This window comes from Apteryx rowi, unplaced genomic scaffold (genome assembly GCF_003343035.1).
Source record: "Apteryx rowi isolate R43461 unplaced genomic scaffold, aptRow1 scaffold_425, whole genome shotgun sequence".
NCBI classification, from domain to species: Eukaryota; Metazoa; Chordata; class Aves; order Apterygiformes; family Apterygidae; genus Apteryx; species Apteryx rowi.
In genome coordinates this window covers 508,658-523,112 of record NW_020450678.1, presented here as the reverse complement: position 1 = coordinate 523,112, position 14,455 = coordinate 508,658, and the positions used below count along the sequence as shown (strand labels likewise).

Here is a 14,455-nt window from a genome sequence, read left to right as displayed (position 1 = left end):
GCGGGCTGTCGGCGGGCGGCTGCTGGCGGCTGGGTGTCTCCTCGGCATGCGGGAGCGCCCCTGTGCGTGCCGGGCTCTGCCCTGGCGCTGCCCGCTACAAGCGCAGCGCGTTTCGTCGCCGCGAGGCTCGCGTCGCGCTGCCGGGCTGTGGCGGAGCCGGGGCGCCTCGTGTCACGTAAGCGGTTTCAGCAGCCTCGTTGCATTTCAAACACGTTTCCCCTACCCAGCAGAATAAACCCTTGTTTTCAGCCGCTGTCGCCTGTATTCGTGCCTTTTTTTCCTCCCCCGGTGACTTAGCAGTCAGTGTGTCTCGTAGTCTATGAATGATCTGAAATTGGGTCTCAGTCATATCGCGGTGGGTATTTTGGCCCAGCGGGAATGATTGTTTTATGTAATCGCTCACCCACACCTGCATTATAAATAACCCTTTAACAGATGTAGGGGGTGTAAAGTGTCGGGCATGGTGGTTTTCCAGGGGTGTGCCTTTTCATTTTATTTGTATATTTTTACACACGCACGCATAAGAGAAACATCTGATCAGATCAAATTATTTAGAATTTCTTTGTCTGCTCTGACCTTGTGGTTTGAACACCCTGGTCTGTGAAAGGCAGGGCTGGGTTGTTCAGGGGAGCTCTATTTCTGTTTTAAAGAGCTTCATTGGGAATTATAGCCATTATTGATTAAAGCATAAGTGAGTGGAAGAAAGGGCAGTGACTCACACTGCTTTCCCCCCCTGCCCCATAATTAAAATTATTTCAGCTGAAAGACTGTAAAAAGTGTCTTCATATAAACTTGTTTTTTTCCTTTTTTTTCCCCCCGTTTGAGATGATTTGAGCAAATGAACAGCAGATCTAGGAGAAATCTTTTTTTTTTTTTTTTTTGGTTACGGGCGTTGCTTCTGAGGTATAGTCTTTGAATTGTGAGTTCTCCTGGGATGGTTTAAACCTGAATAAATGGTTCTTGTTGGAATTAAAAATGAAGCCAAACACTTACAAATAAATATTTTATACAGAAACATTGATGGTATAATATTTGTCCTAAGTGTGGCCATTAAGTAATATTTTCTGTTTAACCCATAGAGAAATGTCACTGAAATGCCAGAGCAAATCTCCTTGTTTTTCTAACCAGTGGTGTGTGTGTGAGTGCACTGGTGTAGAAAGATGTAGATTAGAATCTATTTTTTCCTATATATAAGGCAGTAAATGTTAATTAGGTAGATTTAAAGCCAGGAATTTACAAATGTAAATCTTGCATGTATACATAAGCACATGATCCTGTAGGCCTGTGTAACAGAATAAGCTGTGAGCCGTAACCAAACCAGGGTAAATAACTTCCGCCAAGGCCCTGCTCTTGCAGTGGTTAGCTTTAGGTGCCTGTTTTAGCTAAGCACGTGAACAGCTCTAAGAAGTTGTTGAGCACATCCCCTACAGCTTTGCAGCATCAGGGTCCAACTGTATAATCATTGTTTTAATACAAACTTGTATACGCTAAGGAGTATCCATAAGTCTTTTTTTTTTTTTCCTGTATTTCTTCTTATTGCTTCATGGCTGGTCTGGATTTTTTCTAATGGTCACCTAATTACTAGTGGTTGAAAAAAGCTTGTGCTTGCTATTTTTTTTTTCTTTTCATTGGAAATCAATGAGAGAGACCACTTCTAAATTAGGTCTGTATATCTGTGCTATAAATAAACTTACTGTGTTTCGCTATTCTGCAGATAACTGCAAATGTAGATGGCTCTTAAGCTAGAAGAAATGTGTTCTGAACCTAATGTTCTCTTGTTTTTTTTTTGGGGGGGGGGGGTGGAATCATTTTATTTATGAAGATTAACATCCCACTTGTAGTAATTAATCTTGCGTTGGTCATAGAAAGGAAAGCAAGTATATACCTCCATAGTTTCATTTCAGAAAATGCGAGCTTCCATTTATGTGAGCTGTGAACACTCAGGATCATTTTGGTCAGAATTGGTCATACTGAAGTGTCTTGCTGCTGTCAAACATGGAAGACATAAATTGCTAATTTGCCTGCTTATACTGAATTTATCACTCCTTCAGTGATAGTTTTCCTGGTGAAAGAATCTGTCAGCATTGATCAATTTGAAAATTAGGCCTGGAGTATTAATAATACATTTGGTAATTTTATAAAGCATTTAAGTAGCTTGCTCACTGAATAATACTAGTTTCATGACTCCCTCTAATTTTTTTTTTCTTTTTTGTCTTTCTTATTTATTTCATGACATTTGAGCACCTCTGTTGGTTTAGAGTATGCAAAGTATTTGCACAAGGACAACTGAAGTAATTTGTTTCAAAGCTTAGGCTGTAGGGAGACCAATGACTGGAATAAGCAAGGGCTTTTTCATAGTGGAATTGACCCATTAAGTCAGTTCACTGGTAGTGACAGTCCTGATTCTCTTCACCAACCTGCAACATCTTTCTTTCAGAAGTTCTTAATTGCTTACTGGTTGGCAACAAGTATTCCCCTCTGAGATGGTAACTTCTGAGATCACAGGAGGAGCAAACAGCTTAGTTGGGGCTAACAGTTTAGAATGCAAACTGGTTATGTCACTTCTAATAGGATTCAAATATCACCTGAATGTAAGATGAGAAAAAGCAGAAAGCTGACTTGTTTGCTCTTTTTTTTCCAGTAGTTCAACTTTGCCACCTAAGTTTCAGAGGTCTTACTGAATTTGAATGAACACTTTTTTTTTAATGTTTGCATATTGCTAAGCAGTTGGTTCATGAGTGGTATCTCTATGGTGTATAAAACTCTAACTTTTTATAAACTAGGCTTTACAGCATGACAAGAGAGCTATAAAATGAACATGTGAACATAGTATGTCTTTGTTCAGGCTTTTTTCTGAACTTGGAAAGAAGTCTTCTGTGTGTGTCCTGTATATAAMGTGAAGTCTCAAAATGAGCTCTCTTAAAATGTGTACGTTCTTAAACTTTTTCTCTTCTCTTGTGCATCCCTTAGATTGAACTTCAGGATGTCCTTTGGGAGAGATATGGAGCTGGAGCATTTTGATGAGCGTGATAAAGCGCAGCGGTATGGCAGAGGGTCCCGGGTAAATGGTTTGCCTAGCCCTACCCACAGTGCCCACTGTAGCTTTTACCGAACCCGTACTCTACAGACCCTCAGTTCTGAGAAAAAAGCTAAGAAAGTTCGTTTCTATCGTAATGGAGACCGGTATTTCAAAGGAATTGTATATGCCATCTCCCCTGACCGGTTTAGATCCTTTGAGGCTCTGCTGGCTGATCTGACCCGAACTCTCTCTGACAATGTGAATCTGCCCCAGGGAGTGAGAACAATCTACACGATTGATGGCTCCAAGAAGATTTCCTCCTTGGACCAGCTAGTAGAAGGTCAGCAATAAGATTTAGAGGTGTAAAGTTGTATTTGAATCAGTGTTTGTTAAACTTCTTTGTCTTCCACAAATGAGTAATAGTATTGTTTTTATTATTGTTAGAGAAAAGAATTTCCAGTGGTATAACTTGAATTGCAAATATGTTAAATTGTGCTGTGAAATATTCTTGCCTTACCTTACTTCTCTCTTTTTGAAAGTGTCTGACTGTTTACTGTTAACCTAGTGGTGATAGTCCTAGATCTTGAAGACCTCATCTGCTGCTTATTCTGAACTTGCATGTTTAAAATGCCAATGAGGGTCTAGTCAGTTATACTTGACAAGGTCCATGGTGCCCATTTTCATATGTCTCATCAGCAGATATCTTCACCTCTACAAGAAAGTCAGTTCTGATGGATTCCCCCCCCCCYYTWWAAAARASWSTCTTTCTCAAGTAAAGATCTCAAACTCTTCCATACAAGTAATTATGCCTCAAGTAAAGTACTCTCCACTCATGCAGTAGAATAAATGTAGGCAACCTGTTAGAGTAATGTTGTATCTTTGGCTCTGCTGGGGTAGATGGTTTGAATAGATTCAACCTTTTTCTCTCCTGTAGTGTTTTTCCTTTTCCTCTTCCCTGGTCCAGTGACATCCTTATATTACTCTTAAATAAGGCTCCTGTACCTGCAGCATAAAGCATTATCAGTTACTCGGCATAAAGTGCTCCTGGCTGTAATTGGCTTCACATTCTATCTKTAGGCAACATCTCTTAGTATAAAACATCAGAACATGTAAGGCCTGAAAGCATTAATTAGTACATGGCTGTAACTGAAGTTGTTTTTGTCTATGAAGATAAGGGGCATAGCTTTGACTCTGCAGAAAGGAGGTAAAGCCTGAACAACTTTGTTTTTGGTGTCTCTCCCCTCTTAGCTGTGGCCCCAATGTGCCATGGGCAACCCCTGTAAACTAAGGCATGGGTCTGTTAATGCTTATGTGAGTAATCTGATAAAGAGCGTCATCTCTCTGTGGCTATAGCCATGGGAGAACTCATTCAGATTTGTAGCAGAGATTGTAATTTCTTCATGATTTTCATTTTTAGCAATAGGTGAAAGAATTTTCAGTATCAGTATATTATGAGAGAGGATCAGAAGCAGAGTAGGTTGGGGAGAGAAGTTGTTAATGCTGAATAAGGCTCTTGAAAGAGAAGCTGATCTTGGTATAGCAGGTGTTCAGCCACCACTGAGGTTTTTTTTGTGTAGGTATCATAGTAGAGGAGAGCTTTTTAAGGAGAAGTCTTGAAAAGAAGGTATTCTTGATGATCCTCCCTGTGTTAAAAAGCAGAATAGAGAACAACATGAAGATGCTAAAAGAGGAAAATTGGAGTGGTGGGATTGCCCATGTAAGTAAGAGTTTTCATGGTTAGGACCATAGTTTTAGTGAAACAAGGGAAACAGATATTAAGATCTATGTCTTGAATTCCAGGGCTGACTTAGAACTGTATTTTTCAGGGCAGTATTTAATTGGTGGAGAAAATCAATTTCTGTAAGGATAGACCAATATTAATCAACATCTGTTTAAAAACAGCATTTGTATACTTTCTTCTCATTAGCTGTATAAATAATTGTGCTATTTGATTGGTATGCTCACCAAGAAGCGTGTATCATTGATATCAATATTGATTTGCACAGTCTTTTGCTGCCAGCCAAAACCAGCTTGGGGGGGGGGGGCAGGAAAAAAAAAAGAGAGAGAGAATGCAGAGGATGAAATAAATTCTGTTACCTGATCAGCTTGGTTTATTTTGTCTTCCTAGAGAATAATAATATTGTGGTTATGAATCAGTCAGTCAAAATGAATGACAGTACCAAGGCATAAGCTTAATTTTAAAAGAAGGGCTTTGGGGTTTCTTTTATTTCTGTGAGACTTTCTTCCTTATTGTTCTAATGAACATACCCGCTTGTCCTGTGTATGCTTCAAGTTGGCAGTGATGGTTTTTACGTAAGCCCTTTCCAGTCTTTACTGTACAACTTTAATAGAGCTTGGATAGTCTGGTACAGCATTAATTAGCTTGCAGATCTGCTTTATGTTTAAATAGCTGGAAAATCATAATTTTTTTGCCTCTCACCAAATGACATTTTTGCTCAAACTATTGGAATGTGAAGCATTGCTTTGTTTGTGATGAGACTATTCCCTTGCTGTATGAGTTAACTTCATGAGACTGTTACGAATTTGGATAATAGTCTATTTTCATAGGTACTGAGTTAGTGATTCCATTGTCAGGTAAATGCTATAAGGCCTTTATTTGATGATGCTTATTTCCTCTTATGTCTATGATAAAGTTACTGTACTCCTCCCTTCCCGTACTGGTGAATAAAGACAGAGAAGCAACTAGTTCTTGGGGAAAACATAGCCACTGCCTTTCATCGAAGAGCTGAATGCATAGACCTACATGAAAGTAGTACCAGCAGAACAAAAGTTGTAAAGAAGCTGTTTTGCATCAGTAATATTCTGCCCTGCATACAGTTCAGAGCTGGCATGTGTGTATGCTTGTGCTGCTGGTTGTTTTGAGGTCTGTGAGCACATTTTCCTTTTATTTCAAACTAATGGCTTCCCTGTATGTTTTTGAAGACCTGGGACATGTGGGATTTCTTGGGCTTTGATAACACAGGGTATGCACTGTTGTAAAAAGTTCCATGCATTCAGTAACTTCCTTTCTCCTTTCACTTTAGCTGAAGAAAGAATGTAAAGGTTCAGATTACTTTTTGTCAGACCTGATGTTCAGGACCCTTTTACTATTAGAGAATGGCTTCCAAATGTGAAGTGCCTTTTTCCCTTGGTATAACATGTAATCAAAGCCTCTGGGAACAATGAAGAGGAAGCTGCTCTTAAGACTAAATTGTCTAGCTGTAAAGAAGGTCTCAGAAAAGAACTAATTACATTTGCTTTTCCAAGAATTAGTGTAACATCTTTAAACCAAAGACAAAGGTGGACTGGTGGTTCTTATCCCAAGAACATTTAGCACTGTGACAAGAACAATAATAAACTGGAGTGAGCAAGATAACTCTAAAATAAAGGATATTATTTACAGTTGTTATTCTTGGGGTCCTGCTTCATGAAGCAATGACCACAGAATCAATCCATAGCCAGATCTGCATCCCTTTCTCATTATAATATTACCTCAGTCTTGGGTATGAACCAGAATCAATTGTTTTGGGTTTCCACAATACCTACCGCAAAAGATGAACCCTGCTGCAGAGAACTTGCAGTCGAAGACAAACCAAAAAACCCCAGACCACAAGATGGGCAAAATAGTACTAGGAAACAGTATTGTCACATGTCAATATTTGGTGCGCTGCCAAACTATTATAAAGACTTGCATGCATGCACATACTCTGTGTAGGCTTAGTGGTAAAAATAGTTTTAAGGAATGATCTGAAGAAGAAAAATGAATGTCTTCAGGGGATTATCTCAAAGCTGTAATCCTAATTGAAGGAGCTGTCTGAAAGAGCACAAATGTACTAGTTCAAAAAATCTGGTAATGGCTATAACTGCTAGTAACTGTGTGGAGATAGGAATCTCACCCCAAAGGAGGTGGTGGACCCCATGAGGCTACACTGAAGAGTCTTCCAAGTGGAGGCAGTACAGCTTGTATTTGATGCAGCAGGAAAGCTGCCTGCCAGTGGAGGATTCAGAAGCAGGGTCTCCTGGCTAAAGCGGTGGGCTGTGGCAGAGTTTCCAACATTTGTGTGTGTGTGKGGGGGGGCTTGCTACTCCCGCTATCACCTTATTTCTCTTACCTCTGCTTTCCCCTCTTCCTGTTCTTGCTGCTGCCACCTCTGCTGCCTGCTCCAGCAGTGGCGGTGAGGAGCCCAACCTCATCAGCCCATGGGAACTGATTGACCTGGTGTCTGATGTGCTCTGTAGCTAATGCTCTTCTGAGTCTTGCTGACCTCAGCAGTTAGGAACTGATGGGCTGGAAAGATGCATAAACATATGTAATGCACTATCAAAATAATAATAGTAAAGTGTCTGTTTAAATGCTAGTAGAGCTGGATCTGTGTAGACATCTGTTCATAGGATTGGATTTACACTGGATATTTAGCATGGACTTTATCCAGGTCTATCAAAGTTAGTGAAGCTTAGACTGGATCCTGTGGCAGAAATATCTGCAATTCTTATATGGTCTAATAAACAAACAGCTGAATAATCCTGTTGCATGAAATGGCTGAGGATTGTTAGACTTTCTGGCACTGTTTATTTCATTATTTGATGAACTTGAGAAGATTCGCCCATTAGCCAGATGATATGCAGTGTGTCTTCCTAAACAATTTTTTGGATGGTCCCATGATTTTTTTGTTCTAAGTACTTTCCAGTGATATTTTTATGCAAGTACAAGGCCTATCTCGCTTGTACCAACAGTGAGGAAACATTTTACTTGGGGCCTGTGGTGGTTCATTTTTTTTTTTCTTGTGTTTGGAAGAGGGGGAAAAATTTTTTATATATATATATATATATATATATATATATTTTTTTTTTCAGTCTGAACTGAGCAGAAAGAATGATGTGCCATCTATAAATCAAAATACAAGAAAGTCCTTTTAAAAATATGAGATCTGATTTATTCCAAATTCTAGAAGTTTCTTGGCACATCCAATTGCTAGGTGAAAATGGGTAGGGTAGATTTATTTCCTGAAGATACTTCATTTCTTTTGCACTGTTGCATTTTTCCAGACACTGCAGAAAGACAAGGCACCAGTAATGTAGTTTAACTAGGTTATTGCTCTATTAAGTAACACATTTGGGAACTATCAGGTAATAACTTATTTGGTTCAGGTCATCTTCCTTTTGCAGTCTGCCCTGCATGGTGAGGGATTGTTGGAATTGTGTCCTTTCCCCCCAGGCGTTGTTCCTTTGTCTTTTGCTTGTATGATATCGAAGGGGTGGAAGTGAGGAAGGATGTGTATAGCTGTTGCACTGGATGATAGGGGTGTCAGTCCCCTTTCCTGTTCTCTTAGTCTGTTTTTTGTTCCATCCATTGGGAAAATGGACCACAATGAATGACTGTTGCACTGAGCATTCTCAGCAGGAGGCACAAAGTGTGCTTACTGCTGTTCTTCCACCTCTTGCGGGCTTATAGATTAATCTTTTTTTCCTGGTAGATGTCCTCAAATGAGGAACCAACACTATTTTAAACAATGAAGTGGCAGTCATGCTGTCCAACAAGAAATGGTTGTTCCTTTCTTGCTTGCATAATTCAAAGAGCCTCTGTATTCCTTCTCCAGAGTTTTCTACCTGCTAAGGCCAGCTCATGGAACCTTCTCTATAAGCCATTTTAGGTTAGGTTGCTTTCAGCCCAGAAAAGCAATCTGAATAATCTCTTTTAAGAGATAGTGGCTAGGACATTCTAGTAATGAGAATATTAGCAAGCTGAAGAGAACAAATAAACTGTTAATATCAATACAGCAGAGAGAAGGAGTCAGACATTCATGCTGGGAAAGCTCCAGTATTTACAGGCAATGATTCAGTGTCTCCTTAGCACCCACTCTGCATACAGATTTTCTTTTTTGATTATATTTTTAACATGAGGCATGTTATGATATTCTGTCATGACCTAGAAGAACTATCTTCTGATGTTAAATGGTTCCAGTGGTTCAGCTGCATTAAATCTTGACAGAAGTATACCTGCAGGTAGTAGGCTTTATTTTATCTTTTACTTTTAGCACAAACCAGTCCTTCTACAGGACTGGCTTTCTGATTAGCCTTTGAATACTAAGATTTATTTTGTTTGTTACACTCTAGATTTTCTTAAGTGTTGAGCTCTCATACAACTTAAATTGTGAGATTACTGGTTCAAAAATGGAAAACAAACTTTGTGTATCTTTTTTTCTGACCAGGTAAAGTTGGGTATGTTTAATTTATACTGTTGCTGGGAGAAAGTGAGGAGGAAGGGAGGCTGTCAGGAAAGAGGTACTTTCTAGTGTTTAATAATGCTTTTTTCCTAGGTAGGTTTCAGATGTTCCAGAACAGCTGGATGTCCTCTCCCCCTTTTTTTAAATTCTAATGGTTATTGATACTCTAATCAAGAGTCAAGATTTCATTAGTGACAGATGACTGCACTATGAAATGCTCACTCCCTTCCCTTGGGGGACTGCAGTCTAATAGATGTTTTAAGTAGGTTGTCTCTACTGTAGTTCTGCTTAAGATCCCTTCTCCATGTTTGTGTTTTCTTACACATCTAATGTTTGAAGATTATTTCCTGTACAGGTTACCTTCTTCCTCCTGCTGTCAATTAGTCAAAGCCTGTGTTTGGGGGCTGTTTTATGTGCCTAGGCCAGACCCAGATTAAGAGTTGGTTGTGCTCAAGTTCTGACACCTCTCACAGGTGTGTTTCTCTGTTGCTCTGGAGCTGGGGAACTAGCTTGCTGCTGGTGTTGGCTGTCACCCCCTCAGGCACAAATCACTGTGGTGAGGTTATCATCCATGAGACAGTGGTAGACAAAGGTTACAAAAAAAGAAAGGTTTAGAGCTGTGCTTGATAGTTTTAGTCTTGCTCTGATTGCAGTGGGCCTGTTTGATTCCAGGCCCTGATTCAGGAGCTTCCTTGTTTTAGTCTAAAGAGACTAAAGGACTAGAGAGGACTAGAGAGACTAAAGGACTACAGACCTCCCTGCCTCCTCATCAGAGCAGCTGGGAGAGACTCTTCAGGAAGCAGTAGTTAAGCAGAAGGTGGATCCATTGGATTAGTAATCCTCTGCAGTGTTGAGGCAATTTGTTGCTGTCCTTGAAGTAGTTATGCCCACTGTAAAAAATTTTTTGCAGTCTTCCCTTTCTTAGGGTAACTGTGAAAAAGAAGTGAGGATGAAAATCAAGGTGAATGCTGTTTGTCCTTTTCATTGAGACTTCCTCCTTACACAAACACTACCAGAGCTAAAGGATTAGACCAGACACTGAAATTTCTGACTGCTGTCAGTGTGAGGCTTGGGCCTTAAATTCAGGAAACTTGAACTTACACTTAGTACTCCTAATATTAGAAACACCTCAGACTTTGAATATCACCATAAAACAGAGTTTACTGATTGTAGAGGAGATGAGATACCTTTACGGTGTTGGACTTTTGCCCATTTAGTTGATGTTCTTACAGGTCTGGGCCTTAGGAACATCTGTGTTGACTACAATCCCAGACTAACTTCCCCGAAGCAGAGTGTTGCAAGTGTTAAGTCTTAAATTGTGACAGGATGGGGGGTGTGTGTGGCAATTTGTATTTCTGTTTTGCTATGTAAAATTGCTCCTAATAAAGATATTTAATCCTAGAAGGCCTTGGATATTCTTTTACCTTCTGGGAGTTCTGTAGCTAAATGTGATGCCCCTCAAGAGAAAAAAAAAAAGAAGTGTATCTTGGTACAAATATCTTATTGGTGTAGTATGCAGTACTGTTGGAAATGAAGAAGGGGAAGACAGTTGGATGTTAAAACAATCCCATCACTTCAGTTATTGTACTGGTCTGTTTCATGGTCATTTACACAAAATTAATCTTGTAACCAGGAGTTGACACATGCTATTACACATCCACTAGGAACCCAGCTGACTTTTACATATAGATGRTATTAAAAATCATGTGGGATATTTTCCTTTCATGAAAGGCAACAAAACATAATTCTTAATAAAGTAGGTGTAAATCTTCTGGATACAATGGCTGCAACCATTTGTTATGTGTTCCTGAGTAACTAGGTTGGCAGTGAAATGTAAATTGAAATCCAGAAGGATGGACCTTTGAGAAGTGAGCTTTAATATGATGTCACTTTTTTGGGACATAATCTTATTTTATGCAAATAACTGGAAAATTTCTCTGGTAACATGGAATCCCCAAATATTTTTTTCCCCGAAAGAGGTTGCCAGTGTTTTTTAAATGTTACAACTCAAATGGAGACAAGAATAAGTTATCTTAAAAGTTAGAAGAGACTAAAATCTCATGAATCCAGGATTTTTTTGACTTCTGCAAAATATTTTATAAAACAGCTATTTATTGTATTGAGTGCAGTTCCGTTCATATTAGGATCTTTGTTTTTTCTACAAAGCATTATTATTATTTCTTTTTTAAATTTGTTACCATTATAGATGGGGTATTGGGAGGGAGGGTGCATTCATGTTGTTCTGACCTTGTAGTAATTTAACAGTAAGTGCTAAAAATACTGTCTAGGGACATGAATAAAAAAGAAGAGAATATGTCCTGTTTGGTCACTCTTGGATCATTACTGCTGCTAAGCCTTTTTGTTTCTCTCTCTCTCTCTCTCTCTCTCTCTGTCTGTCTGTCTGTCTCTCTCTCTCTCTCTCTGAATGAGTCTAAAAGGTAGATTCTTCCTTTTACCTATAAACTTAGTGAAGCTTTCCCTCTTAGGTTCCTTTCTTAACACTTAAGATGTTACTGCAAAATATGCAGTCACTTGAGTTCACAAGATTACTAGCAAGCATTGGAATGTTGCACTTGTCTCCTGCTTTGTATTTTGTGTTCTGCTTTAAAAGAATGCTTAAAAAATAAATAAAAGTCTTTTTATGATTCCTGCTTGATCTTGTGATCTCATTGTACTTTTCTTTTCTGCTCAGTGGTCCATCTTCACATGTTGCTCTGACTTCTTTATCTTTTCTTGGAGTTCTTCCACTGGCTTTCTGGTGTTTCTGGTGATCGCTGTATTATGAGTTACCATTTCATCTCTACCTTTGAGGCATCATGCTAACTGTGCCAGTGGAGGGCTTGAACCCCTCTTGCATCCTGGGACCCTATGTCCCAATGGTTACCCCCCAGCCCCGGTGCTAATTGTGGTAACGTCATGTGTCTGCCAGCATTCCCTGTATTCTTGTGGGGCTGGAGTGAGGGGCCCTTAAATCTTAATAATGAATGCTAGAAAGAAAATCTAGGTGTTGAATGCTGAATTCTCTTTCTTAGGGTAAGGATAATTAGCAAAGTCTATCTTTTAGTGTATGTGAGGTGGCTTTTTTTCTTCTTCTTCTTGCATGCTGTTTGGCATAGGAAGTAGTGTTTTGTTTTTCTTTCATTTTTGTTTTAATACCTTGGGCTAAATGCGAACATAAACATCCTTATGCTGTTAGCATATGCTGAACTACTGAACCCAGAAGAATTAAAACATCTCAAATGTTTTTGTGGTGTTGTTCAGGATGGGATTTTGTATTATTTGTAATCCAGCTTAACTGCAGGCTGCCGAAAGGTGTTGTCTTGCTGGATTTAGTGTTGCGGGGTTTTGTGTGTGTTGCCCCCCCCCCAGCCACAGGGTGAGCTTGATCAGCTGGCTGTTTCAGTATTCATTTTGTCTTTATTAGTGCATTTATGTTCTATCAGATCAACAATCTCACCTGCTGGCAGTGCAGTCCCTCACGCGAGCATGAGGGAACGGATGGGAGAGATGGGTGCCCTTCTTGCAGCAACCTGCAATTGGACTGGATTAAGATGCCATTTCACTTTTCACCTTAGCTTCAACGCTGAAGGCAGATGTGCTGGTATTTTCTGGCTATGTTAGTTCCCCAGAAATAAGTGGGTGTGTTAATTCTGAAAATTTTTTGTTGTAGATAATGCTCTGATAGAACTATGACAACTTTTTTTTCTTGAAACTATGGTAAATTTAGTGGGAGGGAACTCTGCAATTATTCTGCTTTGCCTTCCTTCTTCCCCCATGTAATATATTGAGTAGAATAATACAGTGAGTCTTCTTGCCTGTATGTATCCTGTTTTATATTACTTAAAGCTTTAAATAAATATTAATAAATTTACTATGATACTTTCATCCATTTCTTATAGAAAATTATTTGTAACCTATCACTTTTGATAATGTTTCATACTGTTTCCTCTGAAGTGTTTGGGGCCTGCTGTTTTGTTAGGAATGGGCCCTTTAAGCATGAATGCTAGAGGACTACTGTGATAATGCACTGGGACTGCAAAGCTGATTAGCTACATATGCCACTTATTGACAGTAGCAGTCCCCACTTCAGATGGTCTTTTTTGAAAAGAAAACTGATGCTTTCAAGCGATTTTGTAATAGCATTTTCTTTAATGGTTGATGAGTGATCCTTAAGGTATTTTTTTTAAGTCCGTAGCATCTGAGAAGGGAGGAGATCAGTATTTTATGCACTGTAGATCAAGAATGATAAGAATAATATTTAATAATTGAGTAGGATTTCATTTGGTATTCTCCTTGGGTTTTTATTTATTTTTTATTATTATTCCCCCACCCAGTCTGACTTTCTCGTCTGGCGCTTTTGTTTCTGCAGGGGAAAGCTATGTATGTGGTTCAATAGAACCCTTCAAGAAACTGGAGTACACGAAGAATGTAAACCCAAACTGGTCAGTGAATGTTAAGACAACTTCTACTTCCCGTTCAGTGCAGTCTCTTGCAACTGCCAAAGGAGGTACTCCAGATGCGAAAGAGAATAAGGATTTCATTAGGCCTAAGTTAGTCACTATCATCAGGAGTGGAGTGAAGCCACGTAAAGCAGTCCGGATTCTGCTTAACAAGAAGACAGCACATTCGTTTGAACAGGTTCTTACTGATATAACAGATGCCATCAAGCTGGATTCAGGGGTGGTTAAACGCTTGTACACACTAGATGGAAAACAGGTAAGAATTTTTATCCAAATCATTCTCAGCATGAAGAAAAGAGAATTTTTCTAAAGGGGAAAAGTGTAAATTACTAGAACTATATTTTTCTATAAAATGTAGAACCAGGCCTTCCACAGCTTAAAATGTACTTCAGATCTGTGATCAGTTCAAGAACGTATCATGAAGTATTACTTGGCCTCAATGATGGTCTTGCCCTTTATGATAAATAATAGCTCTAAATCTGTCAGTCAAAAGTGTAATGTGGTTTCAGCTATGCATGCCAGAAACCTAGAATAAAGGACATTAAAAGAAGACTGAGCTCCTTCTGTTAACTTGTTTCAGCTTTTTCTTGCAGCAGTTTTGAGTCATTTTACTTACCTTTCCATAACCTCTATGAACAAACAGTGAGGACACATTCCACCATGCTAAATTCAGGCCTATGCTGTAAGAATCACTTTCATCATTCTGGACTGCAGCTAGAATGGACTATGAAGAAGGTGACGAGCTTAGGAAA

At 39.2% G+C, this 14,455-nt stretch overlaps 1 protein-coding gene across 4 annotated transcripts in view; it reads left to right on the top strand.

Annotated features, from left to right (window-relative positions):
- DCLK1 (doublecortin like kinase 1) overlaps positions 1-14,455 on the top strand; it is a 245,684-nt gene that overhangs the window by 490 nt on the left and 230,739 nt on the right. For 3 of the 4 annotated variants that reach the window (XM_026076067.1, XM_026076071.1, XM_026076070.1), the window contains exons 1-2: positions 2,977-3,359; positions 13,613-13,959. In XM_026076067.1, coding sequence (XP_025931852.1) covers positions 2,984-3,359; positions 13,613-13,959 — 723 coding nt within the window. In that variant the 5' untranslated portion in view covers positions 2,977-2,983. Of the gene's footprint in view, positions 1-2,970; positions 3,360-13,612; positions 13,960-14,455 lie in introns of those variants that run through there. The other variant, XM_026076068.1, reaches the window with a different exon arrangement.